The sequence below is a fragment of the Cupressus sempervirens genome, chromosome 1, assembly GCF_028749045.1.
Source record: "Cupressus sempervirens isolate cs-2001-9-10 chromosome 1, ASM2874904v1, whole genome shotgun sequence".
NCBI classification, from domain to species: domain Eukaryota; kingdom Viridiplantae; phylum Streptophyta; class Pinopsida; order Cupressales; family Cupressaceae; genus Cupressus; species Cupressus sempervirens.
In genome coordinates this window covers 360039757-360065541 of record NC_143118.1, presented here as the reverse complement: position 1 = coordinate 360065541, position 25785 = coordinate 360039757, and the positions used below count along the sequence as shown (strand labels likewise).

General features: G+C 37.7%; 1 protein-coding gene across 4 annotated transcripts in view; it reads left to right on the top strand.

Annotated features, from left to right (window-relative positions):
• The window catches only part of LDA (limit dextrinase), a 338458-nt gene that overhangs the window by 244731 nt on the left and 67942 nt on the right, over positions 1 to 25785 (top strand). For 2 of the 4 annotated variants that reach the window (XM_089825429.1, XM_089825421.1), the window contains exon 25: positions 15226 to 15314. The exons of the other annotated variants lie outside the window; for them this stretch is intronic. In XM_089825429.1, coding sequence (XP_089681555.1) covers positions 15226 to 15314 — 89 coding nt within the window. The remainder of the gene's footprint in view (positions 1 to 15225; positions 15315 to 25785) is intronic. 4 annotated transcript variants of the gene reach the window in all.

Sequence of the window (25785 nt, the reverse complement as noted above, 5' to 3'; positions counted from 1 at the left end):
AAATATCATCCTTAATCAAACATGCCACACACCCTGAACCCCGAACACCACCTAAAGCGCTAACCTCCTCCCTACAAACGAATAACCACTGCAAACCTGTGACCCTTGGCAGAGGACGGACAGGACTCTCGTGAGTCTCTGATATGACAAAAATATCGGCGAAACCCACAGCATCAAGAAGAAGACTAGGTAACGACAATAAAGATCCATTACCATTCCAGCAGTTAACAAGAAGGGAGCAAGTGGGGGCCTCCCTCTTGTTCGATTGCTGGTGGGAATGTCATTTGGCCTTGGGGGCCTGCCTCTTTTCCCAACCACTTGGGGGAGAATCTCTAATAATAGCTCTCAGATTTCTGATAACAGCCCATTTACCATCTTGCCTAGCTTTAGCAACAATACCATGAGCATGTTTGAGCTCTGCAACCTGAGACTTCGTGAGATCTTCATCCAAGAAGATCTTCGAAGGAAGGGAAAACAACTTCCTCTTAGCATGGAGAGCCTGAAGCCTGTCTGCCAGTGAAAAGAATTTGATAAAAAGGACATCCCCATGTCTAAACCAACACCTATCCAACGCAATCTCGATAAGACCAAGTTGATCACAGAGGAAAGAGCATCCCGTTGTGAGAGGATCTTGGGTAGAGGGGAGTCCATGAACCCGCAGATTGAGCTCACGGACCTGCCTCACACGCTCATCCTCAATCTTACGTTGCACCATTTTATCAATATTAGCCAGAGGTTGAGAATCTATGTTACTACAAAGAGAGGCCCATGTCTTGACTTTCTGTTCTGTATTAGAAATAAGAGAGGAGTGTTTAGCTGCTATGATGGATTGTTGTTCTTTAATGGCATCAAGACCCTCCAATTGTGTGATGATAGAACCGATATTAGCTTGCAAACCCGCTATCTCCTTAGCAAAGGTATCTGAGAAACATTGAAACCGGGCCGTATTAGAGGTGGTAGCATCCTTAAAGTTCGGAAATGGTAATACTAAGGGAGGAAATCTGTGCTCTCAATTGAACATTGTTGGATTCAAGTTTTGCAATTCTGTCACACAACCTCCTCTGTTAAGTGTTGATCCGCTGGCTCTGAGTTGAGTCTGATTCCATACAGTCTGCCATAACAGACAGGGAGCAGAATCACAGCCAAAATAGCAGAGATCACCGTATGAGAGAAAAGTACTGCTTGCCTATACAGCAGTAACCTCTGCTAGAACAAGTAACAAAAATATCAGCAAAAATGAAACGACCTACAATGCCTGAGAAAACCCGACCAGTAGAAGATCATTGGAGCCATGACAAAACACGAGCTGCAAACAAATGGTCAGCACGGGAGAGACACACGTCACTGGAGGTCATCGCATGTCTCGTGATCACAGTCGTGGGAAGATCACATTCACAGCACAGGGGTTACAATTGGGCGCGCAGGGATCCCAGCCGCGCATGGAAAAACTTATCAAAATTTGTATTTGTATGTATTATGAATACTTTCATTTGATAAAGGTTTGCATGCCAATTGTTTGGTTTAATGCCTATGTATCTTGTTAAACAATTCAGACTTTATATATGTTGTCAGTTTGCTTCTTTTTATTTTGGCATAATGAAGTAATGTCCTTTATTTAGATTGACAAATGTGACAAAATTACTTTGCAAAGGGTTCGTGTTTTATGATAAGATTTGGCAGATCAGGAAATTTAGTTTAGAATTTGCAGGCCAATTGTTTGATGAAATGAATTTAACACAAATTTAAAAATATAAAGTAGAAACGTAAGGGATATTACAGTGGTGATGTTAGAACCGGTTGGGTTTGTTATAGAGAATAATAATAACACATTAAAGAGTGCAATCGAGAATTCTTTCAAGGCACAAGAGTACTCTATTGCTCACAAAAATCTACGAAGGGGAAAGAAGTGGAAGGCGTATCCTTTTAGATAAATTCAGGAACATATACCAGAATAGCACCCTTTACTTATTATTACATATACATTCTTACTGAAATGAACAAGACTTACGAATCAGATTTCCAATTTTTTATAAACAATTCATGTGCAGTTCGATTTGCAAGTATATAGGTCTTCATACAGTTACTATAATGTCCCCTTTTTGGGACATTAGGAATTCTAAAGTCAAATTCATAAAATAGTAATTTTGGCTTAAGGGAGCTTAATGAATAGTTATAAAAAGGGTCAAATTAATATTATAAAGTGGGTTAAAGGTGACAAAGAAGGAAAAGACGAAAGGATGGGAAAAGGGAATTGAAGGGTTGCGATTTTGAGCATAAAAGAGGAAAGCTTCATTCATTTGGGCATGCTTGGATTTTGGAGTTATTTTTCAGATTTCTCTTTGAGAAAAGGGAAAGCTTGGCTTTCAGTTTTAGAACATGAAGACAGAAACCTTCAAGATCTTCTCGCCGGATTGGACGTTGACCCGGTTCAACATTGGGGCTGAATTCACATCATAATTCAGATTGAAGTTACAAGTTCTTTTACATGTACTTCCAATTTGACTATTATTGTTGTTTGTAATATTGGAGTTCTTTATTTTTATTGTATTGTTGTTTTATAATGCAATAACAAATATTATGGCATTTTAATTGAGTATTTTATTGGTTAATTGCTGGTTTTAAATTATATGAATCATCTGTTGTATCCAAATATGTTTACGAGATAAATTCAGGAAAATATCCATTGGGGATATTATAGTGGTATAAGAGCATCGAGCATGTCATCTTGTTGGGTATAATCAAAGCCGGTTTTCCTAACAGCTTGTAAGGTTCATAAGGGTTTAATGTTTCAAAAATTAAGATCATTGTTTGTATGGTGCAGAAATTGTATTCTAAATGTCTAGACAATACCAAAGCTTATTGCTTTTATAAATATTTAAGAGAGTTTCTGGATAGACGAGAAATATTAAAGGTTGGCTTCATTTGTTAATTCATGTGGGTTAAATCTAAAGCTAATATTACTGCATTCCCTATATTTGTCATCTGGTTTTAAATTTTTTTTGAAGTTAATCAGCACTTTAGTTCTTTATGGTTTATGGGGTTTATTTCATCCTTGGATACCATTGAAATTGGTGTAGTAAATGTGTGCCACACAATTTAGGTGGGGCCTTTATATTTAATTAATTATATGTCTGAGAGACAAGTTTTCCTTTGTGGGTGAAAGGTTTTATCTAGAAATAATCTTGTGTTGAAGACTTTAGTTTATAATAAGATATTAGCAATGATACCAAATAAATTATGAGGATATTATTATTGGTGTCGACTTATTTAAGTCATCCCATACTGCATGACATTTGGTAAGAAGATTATCCAAAGAGAAAATAATAGTGCGGAGGATATAACGGGCCAACAAATATTAAAAAAAAACTCTCTTTTATCAAGGTTATTTCTAATGTCGGCCGTCAAAATTTCAAATTACTATTGGCAAACATAAAGAAGTTGTAGGTGAATATATGAAACTATGGCAATTTTTCTAAACGCAGATGTATCTATGGAATTGTCTAGCGATTGTAGTCAGGACTTGAAGATTTGATGCCGCGAACAACTTGAGACTTGGTTAGCATTGCTGGTATCACGCAGAAGCATGAATTGGTTGGGAGTTGGAGATGAAGCATATTGAGGATCGTCGGACAACACATTGGAATTAATGGTGATTGAAGATTCCTAAAGGTGCAATGGGAAAAATATTTATATTTGAAAGTCATTATTTAAATTTGATCTATACTGGTAGTCAGAGATAAATTCCAAGTTTGTGTGATTGGCCATAACTAAATAGAAGCATTACATACTGTCTGGCATCACTGTAGGAAGGAATATTAAATTTAGAATTTTTCTCTAAATTCCTTTGGGCGTTGCATGCAAGAATGCTCAAAGCAACGAACAAAATGGAATGAGCAGTCAGGGATGGACACATTATATTGAAGGAATGTGGAAGTGTGTAGAATGATTTGTATTTGTCGTAAAGAATTGAAGGACATATGATATTGAAAGGATTTGGAGGTTTGTGGAAGGATATTGAGCGAAATCAAAAGGGTAAATTTCGTCAATGATTTCCTTAGCAGGGGACAAGATCTATAAGGCGCAATGCCTTAGTCGACTATAACAGACAAAAAGGGAATGATATGTTACAGTCATATTGGAAGACGAAGTTTGGCAGCAACCTTGGCCATACAACCAAAGGTACATGTTGAAGTGATAGAAATGATTTTTGTAATGGGTTTAAAGTTTAAACATACCAGATAGCACCACAAGAAGTGTGGTTTCTTTTGTCTGTATGAGATGAATATCAATCTTGTCATCGAATGTGAAGAAGATTGAGGGATTTCCAATAGCAACGACTCTTCTTGAGTATTATTGTGGCTCTAGCAAAGAATTTTTGACTGTGTGAATAGTTTCCTCTAGTTACAGAAACTCCTTGCATAGTGGCAAATACTACAAACATTACTTGGACATTGATCTATTGCTTCTAGATAGTACCAAAAGTTGGAGACCATCTTACAACTCAATTAAACAAGGAGTTGAGGCTTTTTTTTAGCATTGCATATAGTTACGTGTGATATTTCATTGTTAGCCTATACCAAGGAATCTTTGGCAAAGAGTGTCCAGATTTGGGATTCAAGAGTTTACTGTCAATGTTGAGCTCTAGGGAAGTTGAAGTAATGAGAAACATCTGCAAATAAAAAGAATGAATCTTACAATGGATTGCATGCTCAGTTGGTGTGGATACTTGTAGTTCTTGTTGGAAAACACCTCTGCTCTATTACTTAAAAGGTGATTGGGATTGCAAAAGTTAGGATTGAGTTCTAGTTAGGGTGAGTAAAGAGTGCAGTAAGTGATAGGCAGTCTTTTTCTTTTTGAATACTTAATTTTCTGAGACTTAATGCATGAACTTCAGATTTGGAGTCAAGGAGAGAATTTTAAATAATTGGAGGAATAGATTAACTTGGTTGTGATATAATATATAGTCACACACACACATATTGCATCAAAACTTCCTTGGACAATCTAGTGAAAAGAGTTCCAGCGGTCTTGAACAGAGTTATTGGAGATCCCAGAGTATTTTCAGTTATGGGGAAATCACATGGCTTGGAAAAAATTAGGAAAGATCTTGCTAGGTTACAGCAACAGTTAACCTTGAATTACCAAACTAATATAAGAGTATAAATACTGAGCATATATGATGAGTCAGTGTAACACAGTTACACGAATTTCCAAAACATGGTGAAATCGGGCCTCATTTTTGTGATGGCAAGGGGATGACTAGGGGACAACGAAAAGGGGAGGATGGGGCAGGGAGGGGTGTTGTATAGTGTACATATAGAACTCGAAATGCTAGTTATGAAATGATGTTTTAGTAGAACATAACAAATTAAAATGCTTGAACATAGCGAAATTACAACATGAACTAGAACCATTGAACAAACAACATAGTATCATATTACATACACAATAGCAACATTCAAAAATCTAAATTCAAACAAAAATTCAAGTAGTCATCCCAGCGGTGGCTTGGTTGTGCAATGGCAGAGGTAGGGTTACTTGATACCTAGTGCGGGGATGTCTTGGGGACATGTACCTCGAGGATTGGGAGGGGGTGCGAGTCCCTGTGTTACACTGTGATGAGTACAACAAACTTCCTCCATAGGTTCAAAAAGAATTACCCTTCACTGATTACATGGATTTCCATCCAAAGCTTCAAAACAAGATTGATATGGAAAAAATGAAATATTATAAATTGGCCTAGGATCTCCTTGCGAAAGACAAGTACAAAAATTTGTATAAGGACAATAATCAAACTACTAGTTCAGCTTATTTGGAGAGTCAAATGAAAGTAACAAAACAAAAGATTATTGCAGCTCTATCATATTTTGATAACATTTATGAGGTGGTTCAAAACCACTTTTAGAGGGAACAATTAGAGAGAAGACAAAAAGGACTCCAAGGGGAGTTCTCACATTTGCAGGTAATTAAGGAAGGAATGAGAACAATAAAATTAGATTAACCACACCTTTCAAATCGGGATCATCTCTTTGACCTTGCATAAATTTACTTGGAAGCACTGAAGAAGAAGGAAGCAAAAGTAGACATATATACATATGAGCTTATGAATTCCAAGGATACCCTTGAGGCTACTTTATTGGCACTTCATGAAGCTGAAAATAAGACTGCCGAGTTGGCTCAAAAATTAGATTTGACACATTCTAATCTAGCCCAACATCCAAGTAGGACTATTGAGCAGGTTATTAGTGATAATAGCAGGAGGGCTGATTATATTGAGTGGGATTCATCCACTTTCAGTGGGCAGATTGTATCATATGCCGAGTCTTTAGCGAAGGTTGAGATTATGCAGTGTGACTATACAGTGAGATTTGCTCATCACTTTTTGTTTGATCTACAAGTAGAGGATTTCAGTAGGCACAGGTATGGGTTGACTCAGTGATTGTATCATCCATTGTGGGATAAAGGTCTTCCATCTTGTAAAGATGGTATTTGAAGTTGCAAGTATTTGAATCACGTGGTGATGGGAGATAACTCCTAGGGGCACCAACTAGTTTTTCGCTGTAGTGATATATATGAGAGTATGTTGGTTACTTCTATTTCACAGGGGTGTCATGCAGATACAAGTTTACAGGTTGGTTATGGGTCTTACTATTACTAATTGGGTTATATGTAGAGTCAACACATTTATGGAAATCTTGCAGAGCTTGGATGTAGTTGTGAGATTGCAGATTCCTTCAGTGGCTTGTATCTCCTTACATACAATGGATGTGAAAGTGGTTTGCTTTGGGGCCCGAGTATTGATAGAGTTAGGATTATAGCTTGCTTGGGTTCCATGGGTGGGCTTCACCAATTGGGGTATGGTGAAGATGAGGTTAGAATCGTGTGACAAGAGTTTGATGATTTTCTTGGGCATGTTTTGATTTTGAGGGATTCCTCTTGTGTGCGGAATTTGGATATTTGGTGTGTTGGTTGTCCTTACATAGTTGATGAGGCAAGAAAGGATAGCTTTCTGAGTCACTCTCTTTTGAGATATTTACTCTTGAGACACCTACTATGTAATGTTTCCCATCTTTTAGACCCTCAATGGAGTTCTTAGCTTTTTATTCTCCGAAGGCTAAGTGGAGAAATAAGGAGAAATAAATTAAATTAAAGTCAGAAAATAAAAAAATGTAAAGGTGACTTTATATTTAATTAATTTAAGTTTCTAGAAGCACAACTAATTATTGTATTGGAAAGGGGGAAGCTTCTAGAGAGTGCATTTTCTAAAAGCACAACTAATTATTGTATTCGAAAGGGGGAAGCTTCTAGAGATTGCAATTAAATAATATTTTATTTCCTTCTAGAAGGGTGAAGGAAAAGAATAAATAGAGGCGAGGGCTTCATTGGTAGGCATCCAATTATTGTCAATTGCATTTGATGTAAACTTGAGACAAGAAACTAAGGGTTTCTGATTTTAGTTAGCCATTGGAGAGTGTCAATTCTTCAGTCTTGCAACCATTTGAGGTGGTGAAATATCCACTGAATTTGACATTCAGGAGAGCTTCATTTTGGAGTTCTATTTGTGCTTAAATTGGAGAATACATTTATTGCTGGCTGCTACAGTAGTGATGTGAACAGTACCCGCGCTACAGTACTTGGCTTGATTATGATTGCAATTTTATCTCTTTCATTGGGCAATTTGTATATTAGGTTCTACAATCAATTTGCATCATCTAAATTGGTCATTTAGCATTGTAAAGGTGGCTGTCATAAGTAGCTATAGATGCACATTTTCTATCAGATTTATAATATCATTTCTACTCAGTTTTTTTTGGGGTTGCAAAGCCATGAACCTTGGAATATTATGTTAAGCATTGATTTAGAAAATATCTCACTAAAGGAGTGATAAGTTGCAGGTCTATATATTTGATGTAATGTGCATATTCATATCTTCCATGATTGACATAATAGTATGCATGCCAAGTGCTTGACAAAATACCGATTGGCTACAAGTGCACATTTTTCATTTAAAATTCATATGTATGCATTTGAAAAGCCAAAAGAGAATTGCATATGCATTTAGTTCTTTTCTTAGATATAGTAGTAATCAATTATAGGCTTTTAGATTCCCTTTGATATCATTTCAAGTAAGCATAATCAGTCCAAAACTTAGAAACAACAAGCATAGAGATCGTATTGGAAGTGTTTGACAATTTTACTTGATCTACAAATCAACAAGTTGAGGTTCGAATTGACGAGGGATATTATAGTGGTATCAGGGCTTGCTTGCAAAGTGTTTGACAAAATGTCAAACAATTGAATTTGAGAAGGATTTGGTGTTTCACAAAGTTATAACCGGTTGGGGTTATTACATACTATTGGATTACCCCGTGATTTCCAGCAAGGTGCTATGGTTTATGAGGTAATTTGGCAAATATTATCCTCTTAATGGGAACAAGTATTGCAGTAGTTAGTGGGGGATATCAGAGGCATCACACATGTTTTTATTTGGGATCCAGGGATCAGAGTGGTAGACTAGTTGCATCCTTACTATTGGTTTTGCACTTTGGCATATCTGGATTATATAGGGACTAGTACAACCTATGAAACGCCTTGCAGATGGACATGGGACCACGGTATTAGATTATGGACTCATGATTGCTTGAGGGCAAGCAATCTCAAGGAGGGAGCACTTGTAATGTGCCCTTTTTGGGACATTAAGAATTCTAAAGTCAAATTCATAAAATATTAATTTTGGCTTAATGGAGCTTAATGAAAAGTTATAAAAAGGGTCAAATTGACATTATTAAGTGGGTTAAAGGTGAGAAAGAAGGAAAAGATGAAAGGATAGGAAAAGGGAACTAAAAGGTCACCGTTTTGAGCATAAAAGAGGAAAGCTTCATTCATTTGAACATGCCTAGATTTTGGGGTTATTCTCAGATTTCTTTGAGAAAGGGAAAGCTTGGCTTTTAGTTTTAGAAATTGAGGACAAAATCCTTCAGGGTATTCTCACCGGATCGGACGTCAACCCGGTTTAGTATTGGGGGTGAATTCACATCAAAATTCAGACTGGAGTTACAGGTTCTTTTCTATGTATTTCCAGTCTGATTGTAAGATTGGATTTCTTTGTTGTTATTGTATTGCTGCATCATTTTAATTAAGTATTTTACTGGTTAATTCTCGGTTTTAAATTATATGAATCATCTATTGAATTCAATCTGTTTATGAGTGTAATGACCCTTGTCTGCCATTCACTTGATTTTTTCAATTTTTGCCCATTTCTTTCCATTGATGATCCCATTTTTTGGTGTGTAATATTATTATATATCTAATTTAGAGAGGGGACGCGTCCTTTCATTTAATTTGTTATATTTATTTATTAATATTAGTATTATAATTATTATTTACTATTAGTAATAATATTTAATTAATATTTATATTGTGAATATATGTAATTTTTTAATTGTCAATTCATATATTTATATTTTAATATAACTATTATGTAAATTATATATTATAGAATTGATTATTATTTCATTATTAGAGCATTACATTTTTATTATGTAATATATTGTATCATGTTATAATATGATTTTAATTATATCATTATTTGGTATATTAGTTCTCTCTCTATAGTAATTATTGATATTAATTATATAGATCTTTACTAGCAAGGATTTCATAGTCCCCACCTCTGGAATTTGCTTGTCCTCAAGCAATTGATTTGATCCTCTTTAATTCACAGTATGGATTCATTCTCTTTCCTGCATATGTGTTAGACACTTTGCAAAGTAAACATGTAAGTATATAATACCATGTACAAGAACATATGTATAAAGACACAAATAAGACACATTAATGCATGAAGACGTGATGCAAAGACGATGTAGACACATGAATGCAAGAGGACACAAAGAAGACATGAAGCAAACACATTGATGCATGAAGACACGATGTAGACACATAGTATACATGTTAGAAACTTTCTTACAAATTGAAATAAGAAAAGGTAAGAAAATGTTTTACCACTTTGATCGTGAATGTCATGCTCCTTTCTCCTATCTCAAAATCCAAAGTGCATATTTTAAACAAATTTTCTATAGCTAGTACTATAATAGGGTCTTTCATTCCGTAGTGGATGGTAGATTTACTACTTCTTGAGGTTGGACACACTTAGCTTGGGGCTCCTTCAGATTTTTAATCCATATTGGGATTCTCTCGCCCCAATGTGACTGATTTACTCCTCCCCCTGTGCACACTCCCTACCCACTAGGAACATGCTTAATTTTGATGTGGATGGTAGATTTACTACTTCTCGTGGTTGGACATGCTCAATTTGGGGCTTCCTCGGATCTTTAATCCATATTGGGATTCTCTCGCCTCAATGCGACCGATTTACACTTCCCCCTGTGCACACCCCCTACCCACTATGTACATGTTTAGTTTCATTATGGATGGAAGGTTTACTGCTGCTCGAGTTTGGACACGCTCTGCTTGGGGCTCCCCCAGATCTTTAAATCCATATTGGGATTCCTATGCCCCAACGCGACCGATTTACTCCTCTCCCTGTGCACACTCCCTATCCACTATACACTTGGTGAGAAAATAAAGTTATCCTTTATAAGTTACCTTCCAAAAAGGTACTCTCCATGTATCAAGATGACTCTTTCTTTGCAAGACTTTACCATTTTAATTGCTTTTCTTCCTATATTCCATGGTGGATATCATATACGGTGGAACTATTTCAATGCCTCCTCCAAATAGTATAAACATTTACAATTGAAGATACATATTTAAATGTAAATGATTTTGAAGACAAAATATTTAATTGAGTCAAATATATTCCAAGATTTATATCTTCAAAATAATTAACATTCATAAATGCATATTGCTATCCCTTTTAAAGAAGTCATTATAGATCTTCTAAATTTAGGGTAAAAAAATAGTAACAATTACCATTTATTTAACTCATCATGTAAACAATTTTACCTCAAAGATATATATTAAAATTAATTATTAATAATCTAATGTACTTATAAATAATAACATGCCAAAAATGAGATAAGAAATTAATTTTACCTCTTTGCTATTTCATGATTTTGGGAACCTTCCTAGATAGGCCTTCCCATTTTGGGAAGCTCATTTAAGAAATGATAAAATATTTTCATAATTTCAAAAATTTTCCTCTTGACAATATAACATTTTCTAATAAGAAAATATGAAATTAAAACAAAGATTACCCTTTCTACTTACCTCTTTGCTATTTCAGGAGAGCCATATCTTTTATCCTATTTGATCTGTCCTACGTCTCTTACATTAGTTACGTATACTTCCCTAGAGCCTTGGGAAAGTATGTTTTCACTTCAACCATTCATAATTAGTTATTCTCCTCGCCCTTTGATTTCTAAAATTCAATTACTAGTCATTGATTTATTGTATGTAATCATAGCCTAAACATAAAGTAAAGAAGAGACTTGCAGCTTTCAAATCATCCTCTTTATATAATAATCTGACTCCTTCAGCCATAATGGTGACCATCTAAGCAATGTAGCAAGGAAAATAAATGTCAAAGACCAAAGACATCTACAGATGTCTTATCAGACTACACAAAACTTGTGTGGTTCTATACTCTACATTGAGTATCTCTGTCTTTTTGTTGCCACTCTCAGATATTTCTTATGGATAGCGGATAAGAATGAGGTCCATGGCTCCGACTATATACTCCTTTTGCATCTTATTTCCTTACCAGCTACACTTTGATCTTTTGATGTGTTATATTGCGGCACACAAACTCAACTTAGGGCATCAACTACAACTGAAATCACCTTAATTACTCTTGGTGGCTAGGTCACCCATTCTCGTTTCTTCCTTCGCAACCATTTATTTTGTTCAGCATGACCTATAATTTTTGTGCCTCGGTAGAATGGTGAAGAGGAATATTTTTAGCTATTGTTCTTTTGGCATTTCGTAAGGAAAACACTGAGAGTTCAAGGACGCTTTGATCTCATTGCAACCTGTAGTCTAGGATAACTATTCCTTGATTTGATGGAGTGGGAACTTTTGTTTGATATTCTGAATTCATCGGCTAACTTCTTATTGCTCACTAAATAATGTCTCAAACATTATGATAATAGATTACACCCAAGATTAGAAGTCTCAGCTTTTTAAGCTTTATGCTGCTACAAGTTTTAAAGGTCTCCAATCTCATTATGACTCATCCATCTTATATTTATTGGAACTGTATTCATTGTCCTATTAGCCTTATTTGCATACCATTTTTTTGTTCTTTGATGGTGATTGTTCGTTGGATTTGGAATGCCAAAGAATATTGAGAATGTTATCATCAACACTCAGCATGCCATTCACAATAGACTCTTCCAAATTTGTTTGATCAGTAATCGTCATTTGTAGTGTCGATTACCTCTATCGTGGATCATATATATCTCTAAAATCCTCCTCTTTGCAGATTCGATGATAAACTGATAATAATATGAGTCATCGTTAACTATATGGAAATAATTGTCAACAAGATTAACACAATACCCACTCAAAACACAGAAAATTGGAATATAACTTAAAGCATAACATATATGCCCATTATTCTCCAGTATGATCGTCTTCATTTGTAATATCTGCCAACATAGAAGTTTCTTCTTTTGAAATATAAGTCAGTTCCCTCGTGGCAATTGTTCAAAGTCTTTCTACTGATTGGGACGGTGAAAAGCTCTATGTTATGTTTAAAAGACTATCTACTGATTGATGGGCACTGTGAAAACCTTATGTTTAGAAATTGCTTTTTTTATATGTTCACTTAATTTGATTCCTTTGATTTTAATGTCGGCACTGAGTTTTCCTTGGCTGTGTGCATTGAATCCTGTACCAATGACCGTTCAAATGTTAAAAATGACTGAGTTTCAATTGTGATATTTGAGAAATGATTTGTACTATACTTCCATTTCTTGTGCTCTTTAAAGATCATTTTTATCAGTCCAGTTGCCAAATAATATATCTCTCACAGGCTGGCAGAATCATTGCTCTGATACCATTTGTAATAACCCTTGTCTGCCATTTACTTGATTTTTTCAATTTTTGCCCATTTCTTTCCGTTGATGATCCCATTTTTTGGTGTGTAATATTGTTATATATCTTATTTAGAGAGGGGGCGTGTCCTTTCATTTAATTTGTTATATTTATTTGTTAATATTATAATTATAATTATTATTTACTATTAGTAATAATATTTAATTAATATTTATATTATGAATATATGTAATTTTTTAATCTTCAATCATATATTTAGATTTTAATATAACTATTATGTAAATTATATATTATAGAATTGATTATTATTTCATTATTAGAGCATTACATTGTTATTATGTAAGATATTGTATCATATTATAGTATGATTTTAATTATATCATTATTTGGTATATTAGCTCTCTTTCTATAGTAATTATTCATTTAATTATATAGATCTTTACTAGTGGGGATATCACAATGAGATAAATTCGGGAAAATATTCATTGGGTTTATTATAGTTACAACGACCAATAAGGGATTAGTCCATCCATCTTCCCTTGATACAACTCTTATTCAGTTATACCCTTCCCTGACAACTGACTTATTGAAAGGATCTCGTTAGAGGAACATTATATTTTATCTTTCTACTGTCAAATTCATAAAGACAAGATTGAAGATATTATATGTTCAATAGCTGAAGTACATATATACGTAACCATTTTAGTAAATCAAAATAAGATAAACAATTCCTGGCAATCTTAATCTTTGGTTAGAAGTGGAAACATAAGTAATATCAAAGAGGACATTACAAATGAAAATCCTAAGTAGGGACATTACATATATGTTTTGGTATAGTTGTGGGTTTTGAGTGCGCTATTTTAACATTTTCGCCCTTTGGTACAACTATAGGTTAACACATTCATATATATGTATATGTAGTATAATAAAGGTTGATACATTTATAAATATATAGATGAAGACGTACATGTGTGTGCACGTTTATGTATTTTGTGAATCAACCCGACTTCAACCATTGGCAACCACTTGTTCCAGTTCAGCAATATAGTTAACATGTTATGCAAACCTCGTTGTTATTGAAGTTATTAGAGGCGAATTTGTGAGAAAGATGATCCCAGCTATCCATTGAGTCATAATAGTCTGCTTAATAGGTCATTGGTGTGATCAGTTCTATGTTTTTTGAGTCTCCTAGCAAAGTAAGTCTCTTCCAGATTTGTTGTGCTTCCCTTGAAGAAAGCCAGAGTGAGAGTATCTTCACCGCTGTTTAATTTAGGGCATGAGTATGTCAGGAATGTGATCTCTTAAAGCCCTCTAGGTTTATCTAATTACCCCTTTACAATGCTTCTAAACATGCAGTTAAAGTCCAATTGTTTGCATTTTGAAAACTGCAATTCGTATTTTTCTTTCTTGATATGGGTATCTCATCAATCTACTTAGCGTCACTTAGGTCCGACCTATGTTTTCCTAGGTTTTTCCTTTGGCACTTTCAGTACCCTATGCAGAACCTTCATAGGTCCTAGGGTCCGGAGGTAGGCCCTAGGCTAACTCCAAGCCAACTTGGCTTCAAACTAAGACTTGAATTGTACTCATATGAGAAGTATAGGTGTTTCTAAATCTAACAACATAACTCATTAGATTTCTTTACAAGTCTTCCTTTCTCTAGTGGTTCTGTTTGTATATGCAGCTTCTTAAGTCGATTTTGCTATGGTCACATTGATGTTAGAATCGCTCTCTACTCAAATCTTGTGTCTGCCACAAGCTCATGAGCATAAAATCATTATTGAGCTTGTATCTCTACCAAGATTTAAAGAACTTGTTTTCATGCAAAGAGTATGGGTCATGAGAAACATTTGCACCTAGCTTTAGAATCAGTAACTACATTAAGGCTTAGAAGTTCCTGTTTACATTATTCTAATAAAGACAAAATATTTTAATTTGTTTCAAAGGTAGATTGCCTGTTTTGATAGTTTTTTAGTCATGTACAATCAATTCTAAGTAGCTTTCTTTAAACACAATGTTTTCGTCAACATCACATGTATTCCACATATGCCCCAAACTAATTTCAAGAATATTAAATGCATTTATTTTTTTCAATTGTTTTCATGTTTTGCTAAAGGATCCTCCTTTCAAGATGTTCTTAAGTAATAAGTTAGCTACGTTAGTCTTATACAGAAGGGATTCCAATCTCTGAGATGTTTGTTGCAGGGTATACCATTTTTCCATGCAGGAGAAGATATGCTGCGATCCAAATCCCTTGATCGTGATTCATACAACTCTGGTGATTGGTTCAATAGGTGCCGATGATTCATTTTACATTTTTAAAAGTTTCTTTTGTCTGAGGTCTTTTGTATTATCTGAAATTTTCCTCGCAATATTCAAATATGCACCTCTGTGTGTAAATGTGGTAAAATAAGATACAAAAATGCTATCCTTTGTTTGGAATTTGATTCTATGCTTTCCTTACCCTTCATTTTGGTTCCTCTCTCATTTTTACCATTATTATGCATCTTCTCACTAAAGGATTTTTATATTACCACCTTTTAATAATGCTCCTATTTTCCCATTGATTAATTTCATTCCCTCACTACCCTATATGTCATCCTAGATATATCTTTTTATGCCTACTCGTTTCTCTTCAAGAAATGATTCACTGTTCAACATGCTATTTTCATTGGTCCATTACACTTCAAAACTCCTCATTATTTATCCAACTTATAACACATCTTTTATGTCGAGTCTATCCTAACTTTGCTTTTCACTTTGTTCATTTTCTGAAGTAGGGATTTCAATCTCATACCCATATTTGGAGCCAAATTCTATTGGTATAGTTTATTCCCTTTTGTCTTTCGCTCTTGGGAATATATTTTGTTTCTATTTGGTAAGCAAGAAGACGTTTTCTCTAGGCTGTGTTCTAGTAATGAGGTCATGAAGTTCTTGCTTGTATGACACAAACTCAAATTCATTTTATTCCAAATTCGTCTCTTTCTTCTTTTTTCTCTTTTCCCTTAATCTTCATAGTTCTTGAGAGTGCCCTTCCTCTGGTTGTCACTTTTTATCAAATTAAAATAGCAGCAGGCTAGGAATGTTGGAAGTTTTATAAACTGTGCTTGACCTGTTTATTTCAATATTAGACTGTTGATTGTGTCCAAAAGGGGAATTTTTCAATTGTCTCAATGGATATTTTCAACTGCAGTTGTTTCCTAGATTGCTCTAAATTTCTTATCCGTTATTCTTGCTTCATATAGAATTTATATTTTCACCGAATCTTCATAGTGCATGAGAGTGCCAATCCACTCCACCTCATGTCTCTAATTCAACTGTATTAATCTAGGAAGGTTGTAAGTTTGACACACATGCTCAACATCTTTATTCCAATATAGATTATCTATTGTGTCCACTTGGGGAGTATATTGTCATACTTTTTATGGATATATTTGGGTACAACTGTGTCACAGATCACACTCAAATCTTTTGCCAACTCACTCTTCCTTATTTATGTAATATTTTCTCACATCTACTTTATGTCTCAAATTTTTGTTTCATCTATTATTTTAATTTTATTTTTTTACAATAGATGGCTACATAATAGAAATTTTGATTGACAAGAGATACTCATACCTATAGAACAGGATATAAACTCAACATACAAATATATTATTTTATGAATTGAATACAAAACTAAATTTTAAGGAGGGTCTTTTCCAATTTCCATTGTTTACCATACTGGTAAAGAAATGAACGCATACAGAAAATGGAATAGAATAGCAGAATAATATTCGCAATAGTAGATGATTGAAGATTTACAATGATCCCAGACGGGATATAAATACTACCGTCGAACCTTCCCGAAGGGTTCCATCGGCCACAACATTACATCTGCTACAAACTATTTACCCGTCGGCTACAAAATACAAACACTGCCGACAGTCAATCCGTCGGCTATAGAAACACCGCTGGAACCATCTAGTCGGCTGACACCATCCCCCCAAAAAAAAAAAGTCGTCTCCGAACGACAATTACAAAATATCTGAGACAAATTAACAAACAAAATACATTATTAGAGTGACTACAACAAGAACAATCTGCTTCTGTCACATCACTTCCACATTCATCCTGTTACATCTGTAGCCTCTGCTAACACAATATTGTCTCCTCAAGCTGACCTTGATAGCCACCTGTGTTGCTTTCTCTGTTTTCAATTCCTCGGTACCCTGAGCCAAGTGTCACTGCACTGCTTCCAACTGGATGATCAACTCCTCCCGAGCTCTCTATGCATCCACCAAGACAACCTCACAGCCAACACCTGCTCCCACTGCCTTTGGTACACAGAAAGTCCATGCCTGCAGCAATTTCAACTCTTCTCAACTGGTCAGACTCCCACGACTGATATCCGCAACGACTGGGGGTCCAGGGGGCAATCCCCTCGGCAGGGTAGAGGGGCAGCGCCCCTCGCCGCCAAGACCAAATTAGCACTTCGCAATCTACACAAAAATGCACGGAACACACCATTTCTTTCATTTTCTGCCGATTCTGCACTCTTTCTGGCAACCACGGATGCGTCCCCTTTCCTTTGGCATCATCTGTAACTCATTCTGAACAATTTGATTCTGTCGTCGTTTTTTTTTTTTGTTTTTTAGAAACCCTGCACACCCATCTTCTACACAAACTCAACAATCTCTCCTCCGCAAATCCGATCGTAGGCCGTCCACGAACCATCTTTTCTGCAATTCGTCCTTTGGCTTGCTTTCCATTTTGTTTATTAAGTCTTTTAATCTCCTGGCGTAGACGCGGACAGTTTCATGCTTCCCCTGTTTGGTATTGAAAATCTCTGCTACAATTTCATTATCATCCCGCAAGAGTTTAAATTCCGCTAGGAACTCCTTTTTAATGTTATCCCAGCTATTTAGCTTTTGTGGATCTGTATTTGAAAACCAATCAATCGCCACACCCCGTAGGGTTGCCGAAAATTGCCTCATCCAATCGTCTTCATCAGTTATCCCATTTGCCTTCCAGATCGTTTCACATGTTTTGCAATGTCGAATGGGATCGGCCGTACCATCACCATTGAACTTCGGCAGTTTCTCTTTTGGTCCCACCATCACAATTGGTTTCTGTAAACAGGCGTTGCTCGGTCCTGCAACACTGGCGCTCTTCACTCCCACACCGGTGGTCTGCACTCCCACACCGACAATCTGTACTCCCACATCGACGGATTGGTATCCTACACCAGCGGTCTGCACTCCGACACCTGCAGACTGCTCTTCCACATCGACGGTCTGCACTCCCACATCGGAGATCTGCACTCCCACACCGGGGGACTGCTCTCCCACACCGGCGGACTGCACTCCCACATCAGCGGATTGCTCTCCCACACCGGAGGTGTCGACAGGTGCGAACCTTGGTGAAGAAGGATCTTCTGAAGTTGTTTCCCGCGGAAGTCTATCCTGGACGAAGAGGTCACTCCACGCTCGTGCTCCCTCGGCACTGTGAGCCGTGCGAGTTGATGCTCTTCCGTCTAAATTTTCTTCCTTCGGCGAACACAAATTCAAGAACTCCTCCCGTGCTTCTTCCACCAATTCCACCCGCTGCCGAGTCTCCTCCAACAATTCCTCCGCACTCCTGTTTCCGTTGGCAAGCTTCTGGAATCTTCTTCGGCGGTCTGCCTGCTATGCCAAAATTAAATGTTCTTGTGCAGTACGGATTTCATCTTTTCCCTTCGCCTTATTTCGATCCTTGTTAAGCTGATTTGGCATTAATCTTCATTCCTCCCACCTTCCAGATTCATAAGGCAATGGCGACAAATTTTTACTGTACTGGTAAAGAAATCAACGCATACAGACAATGGAATAGAATAGCAGAATAATATTCGCAATAGTAGATGATTGATGATTTACAATGATCCCAGACGAGATATAAATACTATCGCCGAACCTTCCTGAAGGGTTCCGTTGGCCACAACATTACATCCGCTACAAACTATTTACCTGTCGGCTACAAAATACAAACATTGCCGACAGTCAATCCGTCGGCTATAGAAACACCGCCGGAACCATCCAGTCGGCTGACATCCATGACAAATGACATAACCTTGCTAAACAATAACGATTACATGATTGCTATGATGGAATTGACGATATTGCTTCAAAAAGGGAAACACGTCATATTATATAGAGAGAGAATACAAAAGGTCACTGTTTACCGTATGGGGTAAATGAATTAATGCATACAGACAATGAAACAAGAACATGTAACAGCAGTACTTTTATTATTCGCATATGCTAAAAACAGTACATTATGCTTATGATGATGATCCAAAGTTGTACATATACCATCCCGAAGAACCTTCCCGAAGGGGTCTGTCAGCTACATGACATCAACCTGTCGGCTACATAATATCTACTGACGACGTCAACCCATCAGCTACACAATATTTATCGACGACATACATCCTGTTGGCTATACAATATTTACCGACGACATCATCCCCCCCAAAAGAAAAAGTTGTCTCCATACGACAATTACAAAATATTTGAGACAGATTAACAAAATGGAATACATTAACTAATTACAACAAAATAGATTTGTTTCTGTCACACCACTTTCACGTTCATCTTGTGCCTACACCAAACTGGTCTCCAAACCACGTTGCACCTGCAGCCTTTGCTAACACAATACAGTTTCCTTAGCTGACCTTGATAGCCACTCGTGTCGCTTTCTCTACTCCTAACTCTTGGGTACATTGAGCCAAGTGTTGCTGAATTGCCTTCAAGTGGATGATCAACTCCTCCTGAGCTCTCAATGCATCCACCAAGACAGCTTCACGTCTAACACCTACGCCAAGTGCCTCAAAGTGTATCACCCCTCTCGAAAGGCTTGCTCTGTTGTTTTTTCCACCTCTAGTACACAAACACTCTATGCCTGCAGCAACTCCAGGTCTCATCAACTGGTCACACTTCCCATGGAACACATCATTTTTGTGATTTTCTTCCAATTCCATACTCTTTCAGCCAACTGCTTACATTTTACTACCTTTTATGTCTTTCCCTTCCCTTTGGTATCATACGTTAGTCATTTTGTACTGTTTCGATCTGTTGTTTTTCTTTTCTTTTTGGAACACTTCCTGTCCCCTTCTATTAGTCACCTCTACCTTTTGCAACCCTCTAACTAATCGTACGGTAATGCTTATTCTCCCATTGATCCTGCAAGTGCCATATAGCCACTTCTTCTTTCACTCCTAGGCGTACGGTCCAACTTTGCTCATTCAATTGTTTAGGCTGTGCTCTTATAGGCTTCTTCCTTCAATATAACCGTATGTACTAGATGGGTGTACAGTATTCTCTTTCTTCCTTAAGCCATGTGATCATGTCCGTATGGTTCAATAACCCCCTTGCCTTTGTTGTTGTACAGTCCATACGGTGTTGCTACATCCAGTGATCTTCTGTTGACCATATTGTATTTCTTCTTTCTTGCTTTCCATACTTTCTCCCTTCCAATTTGCCCGTACAGCCGTACGGTATTTTCCCAGTGTTCACTGCTCTTTGTCTTGGCCGTACCTTTTCTTTTGCTTCTAGTGGTCATATGGCTCCCTATTTGGCTGTACGGTACTTTGCGTGGGCCATATGATGCTCTCCAAGGTTTTCCTTGAGTTCGTACGGTCCAAGTCACTAACTGGTTATTACTCGTATGGTGATACTTATTACCCTCTTGAGCCGAACGATGTGTCATGTACAATATCTTCTTCTATTTGGTCGTACGGTGGATCACCTGTGATTTCTTGTTGTCTTTTGCCTGGCCGTATGGTGTCCTTCCTAGGTCGTATAGAGTTTTGGTTTTCTTTACTGCCTTCCTTTCTTGCTTACGCTCCTGATAGGCCGTACGACCCTGTATTATGGCGACCGTACTCCCTTCTACTCTCCTCCACATGTGCCTGTATGGACAAAATTCCTTTTGACACTTGTCGGTACGATGTACTTGCTTTGCTCTCCTAAAAGGCCGTAATACTATTTTAAATGCAACAATTTTTAATTTTGGATTCCACTTATTTCCTACCAGTATGTTTTTTGGTTCAATATCATTTTCGAGGTTCATGATTTGTACTGTAGGCTCTTCATATTTTATTGGCTTATCTTCATTGAACGTATGGGTTGGTGTTTCATCCACTTGCACTTCTACCTCCTTTAGTTCACTATACTCCTTCGGGAACAAGTTTCTTCCTTTTTCTTCTTCAACACCCAACATGTTGTAGCTTGGGAAGAGTTCGTAATCCTCCATCTGCTAGTGAAATAGTCCATTCACCGAATCTACGTCGTCCTCATTCGACCCTCCTTCCAGTCTCAATACTCCCTCTTCATTAGGTTCCATTCTCTTCTTCCCCTCGTCATCCCCTCCACCTTGCTTCTAGTGGTCATATGGCTCCCTATTTGGCCGTACGGTACTTTGCGTGGGCCATATGATGCTCTCCAAGGTTTTCCTTGAGTTCGTACGGTCCAAGTCACTAACTGGTTATTACTCGTATGGTGATACTTATTACCCTCTTGAGCCGAACGATGTGTCATGTACAATATCTTCTTCTATTTGGTCGTACGGTGGATCACCTGTGATTTCCTGTTGTCTTTTGCCTGGCCGTATGGTGTCCTTCCTAGGTCGTATAGAGTTTTGGTTTTCTTTACTGCCTTCCTTTCTTGCTTACGCTCCTGATAGGCCGTACGACCTTGTATTATGGCGACCGTACTCCCTTCTACTCTCCTCCACATGTGCCTGTATGGACAAAATTCCTTTTGACACTTGTCGGTACGATGTACTTGCTTTGCTCTCCTAAAAGGCCGTAATACTATTTTAAATGCAACAGTTTTTAATTTTGGATTCCACTTATTTCCTACCAGTATGTTTTTTGGTTCAATATCATTTTCGAGGTTCATGATTTGTACTGTAGGCTCTTCATATTTTATTGGCTTATCTTCATTGAACGTATGGGTTCGTGTTTCATCCACTTGCACTTCTACCTCCTTTAGTTCACTATACTCCTTCGGGAACAAGTTTCTTCCTTTTTCTTCTTCAACACCCAACATGTTGTAGCTTGGGAAGAGTTCGTAATCCTCCATCTGCTAGTGAAATAGTCCATTCACCGAATCTACGTCGTCCTCATTCGACCCTCCTTCCAGTCTCAATACTCCCTCTTCATTAGGTTCCATTCTCTTCTTCCCCTCGTCATCCCCTCCACCTTTGCCTTCAGAATCCGACGATGCTGCCTCCTTGCCTACCATTTGTGTGTACAGGTCAATTATGAATCTTCTGCCTGCGTGGTTCATGGATAGGGTATTCTTCTTCCAGTCATGCTTAATCTTTGCTTGTACGAGCCATCCTCTGCCTAGAATGGCATCATATCCTCTCGTTTTCAGCGGGATGACGACAAAATTGAGTAGGAACAACTGTGTTCCAATAGTCACTGGTTGTGCCATTAGTACGCTGAGAGGTTTAATTCCGTGTTGGTCCTCTATTAGCAACTGGAATGTAGGTGGCCACAATGTCGGCTGTCCCAACCTCTTCCAGGTATCCTTCGATAACACATTCACACTAGACCCTCCGTCCACAATTGTGTCTGTCAGAACAGTTCTCAAAATTCCCATCTCAATGACTGCCGGATGCCATCCGGATGTGAGGGCTAGCAGCATCAAGTCTTTTACACATGCTCCACTTTCCTTCTCCTTTCCTTGTTCTCCTAATAATTTAGTAGCTAGAGCGATGTTTGTGAGTGCTGATCGGAGTTGAGGCATTGTGAGCAGCAGATCATTTATTTTGACTGGTACTTCAATTTGTAATATATGTCGTATGATGTTATGTTCCGTGCAGTTTCTTGCTGAGGCACCAATAGTGTCCCCCAAGTGTGCTTTCTCTGCCTACGTCGCCTTCTCAATTTCCGCCTGTGTTTCCTCTAATCTCTTCTTTTCCTCCGTCGGGTCGGGGTACAGTTTTGCTTGCTTCCGTGTGATTGCCAGAACCTCCTCTTCGTTCGTCCCGATGGTGATCAAATTCACTCCTGATTTCGGGCACTTGGCATCTTCATGATCTCCAGGATCGCACCATCTGCATAACAACTTTGGTGCATTTGCCGTTGTATAGTCTCCGGCAAAGTGGCCCCACAAATTGCATGCTTGGCATTGAACCATCGAGCGGCGATTTACATCTTACTGAATTCGGCTGCGACTCCCTTTATTATTGTTGGCATTGTTGTTGTTTTGCCCTCGTCTATTATTTTTGTACCCTCTCGATGTAGCACCCTCATTATTGGTGTTTCCGCTCCCTCCTGACGCGAAAGCCTCCTGGGTTAGGAGCACTTGTTGAGGTCCTCTTGTTTTCATATTAAAGGGGCATTCTTTTGTGGAATGTCCCATGATCTAGTAGATCTCGTAGAACTGGTTCTTTGGACAGGATCCCTTCGTGTGACCTTCTGTCTTACATTCTGTGCACTATAGCTCGTTTCCCTTTGTCTCTTTCTGCATGTTCTTAAATTCCTTCATCATTTGGATCATATCCTTCTGGAGAGCTCGGACCTTCTTGCTGCCCTTTTCGTCATCGCTACTATCTTCTTTCAAAGAAGCGTCATCTGAATCGGATGAGTTAGTCTTCTTTTTTGTTTTATGCTCACTTTCTAAGTTCATCACCCAGTCGTATGCTTCCGTGTATGACGATGGCGGCACAATCTTCATTTTCTTCCATAACTTCAGGCGTAGTCCTTCAATGAACCATCTCTTTTGCTACCTAGCTGTCGGCTTACTTTCCATCTTGTTTATTAATTCTTTTAATTTTCTGGTGTATACTCGAACTGTTTCATTTTTTCCTTGCTTTGTATTGTATATCTCTGCTACGATCTCATTGTTGTCGCGCAGCAATTGAAATTCGGTGATAAATTCCTTTTTAACTTCCCCCCAATTGGTTAATTTTTAGGGATCCGTATCGGCAAACCAATCAATTGCTACACCCCTTGGGGTTGCTAGAAATTGTCGCACCCATTCATTTGTGTCAGTTACGCCATTCACCGTCCAAATTGTTTCGCATGTCTTACGGTGTCTGATTGGATCGGTCGTTCCATCACCACCAAACTTTGGCAACTTCTCTTTCGGTCCTACCATTATTACTTGATTTTGTGTATGGGTGTTGTTCGACACTGCGCCACTGGCGCTGTTCTGCACTCCGACATTGAAGTTCTGCACTCCAGCACCGATGCTTTGTATTCCGACACCACCGCTCTGCACTCCGACATCGACACTTTGCACTCCAACACCGACGTTGTTTTGGGCAGATGTCTTATTCCCAACAGCTGTGTTGTTTGGTGAAGAAGGGTCTTCGTTAAGCGAAATTGTCTGTTCCGAACATGTATCGCAGACAAAGAGTTCACTCCACGCTCGCGCTCCCTCGACACGTCGAGTCGTGCGAGTTAATTCCCTTCCGTCTGGATTCTCTTCCCTCGGCGAATACAAGTTCAAAAATTCCTCCTTTTCTTCTTCTACCAATTCCACCCGCTGTCGAGGCTCCTCCAACAATTCCTCGGTGCTTCGATGTCCATTGGCAATCTACTGAAACCTCCATTTGCGCTCGGCCTGTTGTGCCAAAATTAAATTTTCTTGTGTGGTGCGTATTCCATCTTTTCCCTTTAGCGTATTTCTATCCTTTTAAAGCTGATTTGGCATTAGTCTTCATTCCTCTACCTTTGTTTTAGGTCCATTAGGCAACGGTGCCAAATGTTTACTGTATGGGGTAAATGAATTAATGCATACATACAATGAAACAAGAACATGTAACAGCAGTACTCTTTTTATTATTCGCATATGCCAAAGACAGTACATTATGCTTATGATGATGATCCAAAGTTGTACATATACCATCCCGAAGAACCTTCTTGAAGGGGTCTGTCGGCTACATGACATCAACCCGTCGGCTACATAATATCTACCGATGACGTCAACCCGTCAGCTACACAACATTTACCGACTACATACACCCTGTCAGCTATACAATATTTACCAACGACAGTCACCTTGACCAAAATATGCGAGTTTGGTAGAAGAAAGATGGAAAGAATGAACACTGAAATCATTATCCCAGAAATTTTATTAATTGCATATAAAGAGTTCTACACATTATAGCATCTTCTGGATCAAACTTACAAACATATAAATTGTAGAAGTCGGAAGTCCTATTTTTGTAAACAAAAAGTGAAGACTACCTTTCCTAGTGTGGGGAAGGGTAGGGATTTCTTTGTTCATCGAAGATTCTATTCAGTGAAGTTATAGAAGAGGATTTTAGATAATATGGGGCTTGTAAATGGGGGCTTTTATTCCCTTAAGACAAGCTTTCCACATTATTAGCCTAGCATCTTGCTAGAGTGTAATTTCAACATGGTGATTCTAGTGATTTCTTTCATGCAGTTATAGCAAGTGGCATTCCATTGTAATGACCCTTTTTTATCTAATTATTTTCTCTGTGTTTCTACAAATGGGAATTTTCCGTGTTTCTTCTGGAAATGTGGATTGTGGCAAAATACTAAAAAGTGACAATTATTGCTAATATTGTAAACTCTTCTAATCTGAAATTGAAATCTTAATAATAATAATGGAAAACTCATCTTTCATTGTGCAGAAATCTTTTTAGATTTTCTTTTATGATATTTATAATTTAAGTACTAATAAATTAGAGGTAATGCTGGACAATTTACATGGCTAATGATTGTTGTCTAATTCATAGTTTGGCTTTGCAGCCACTCATAGA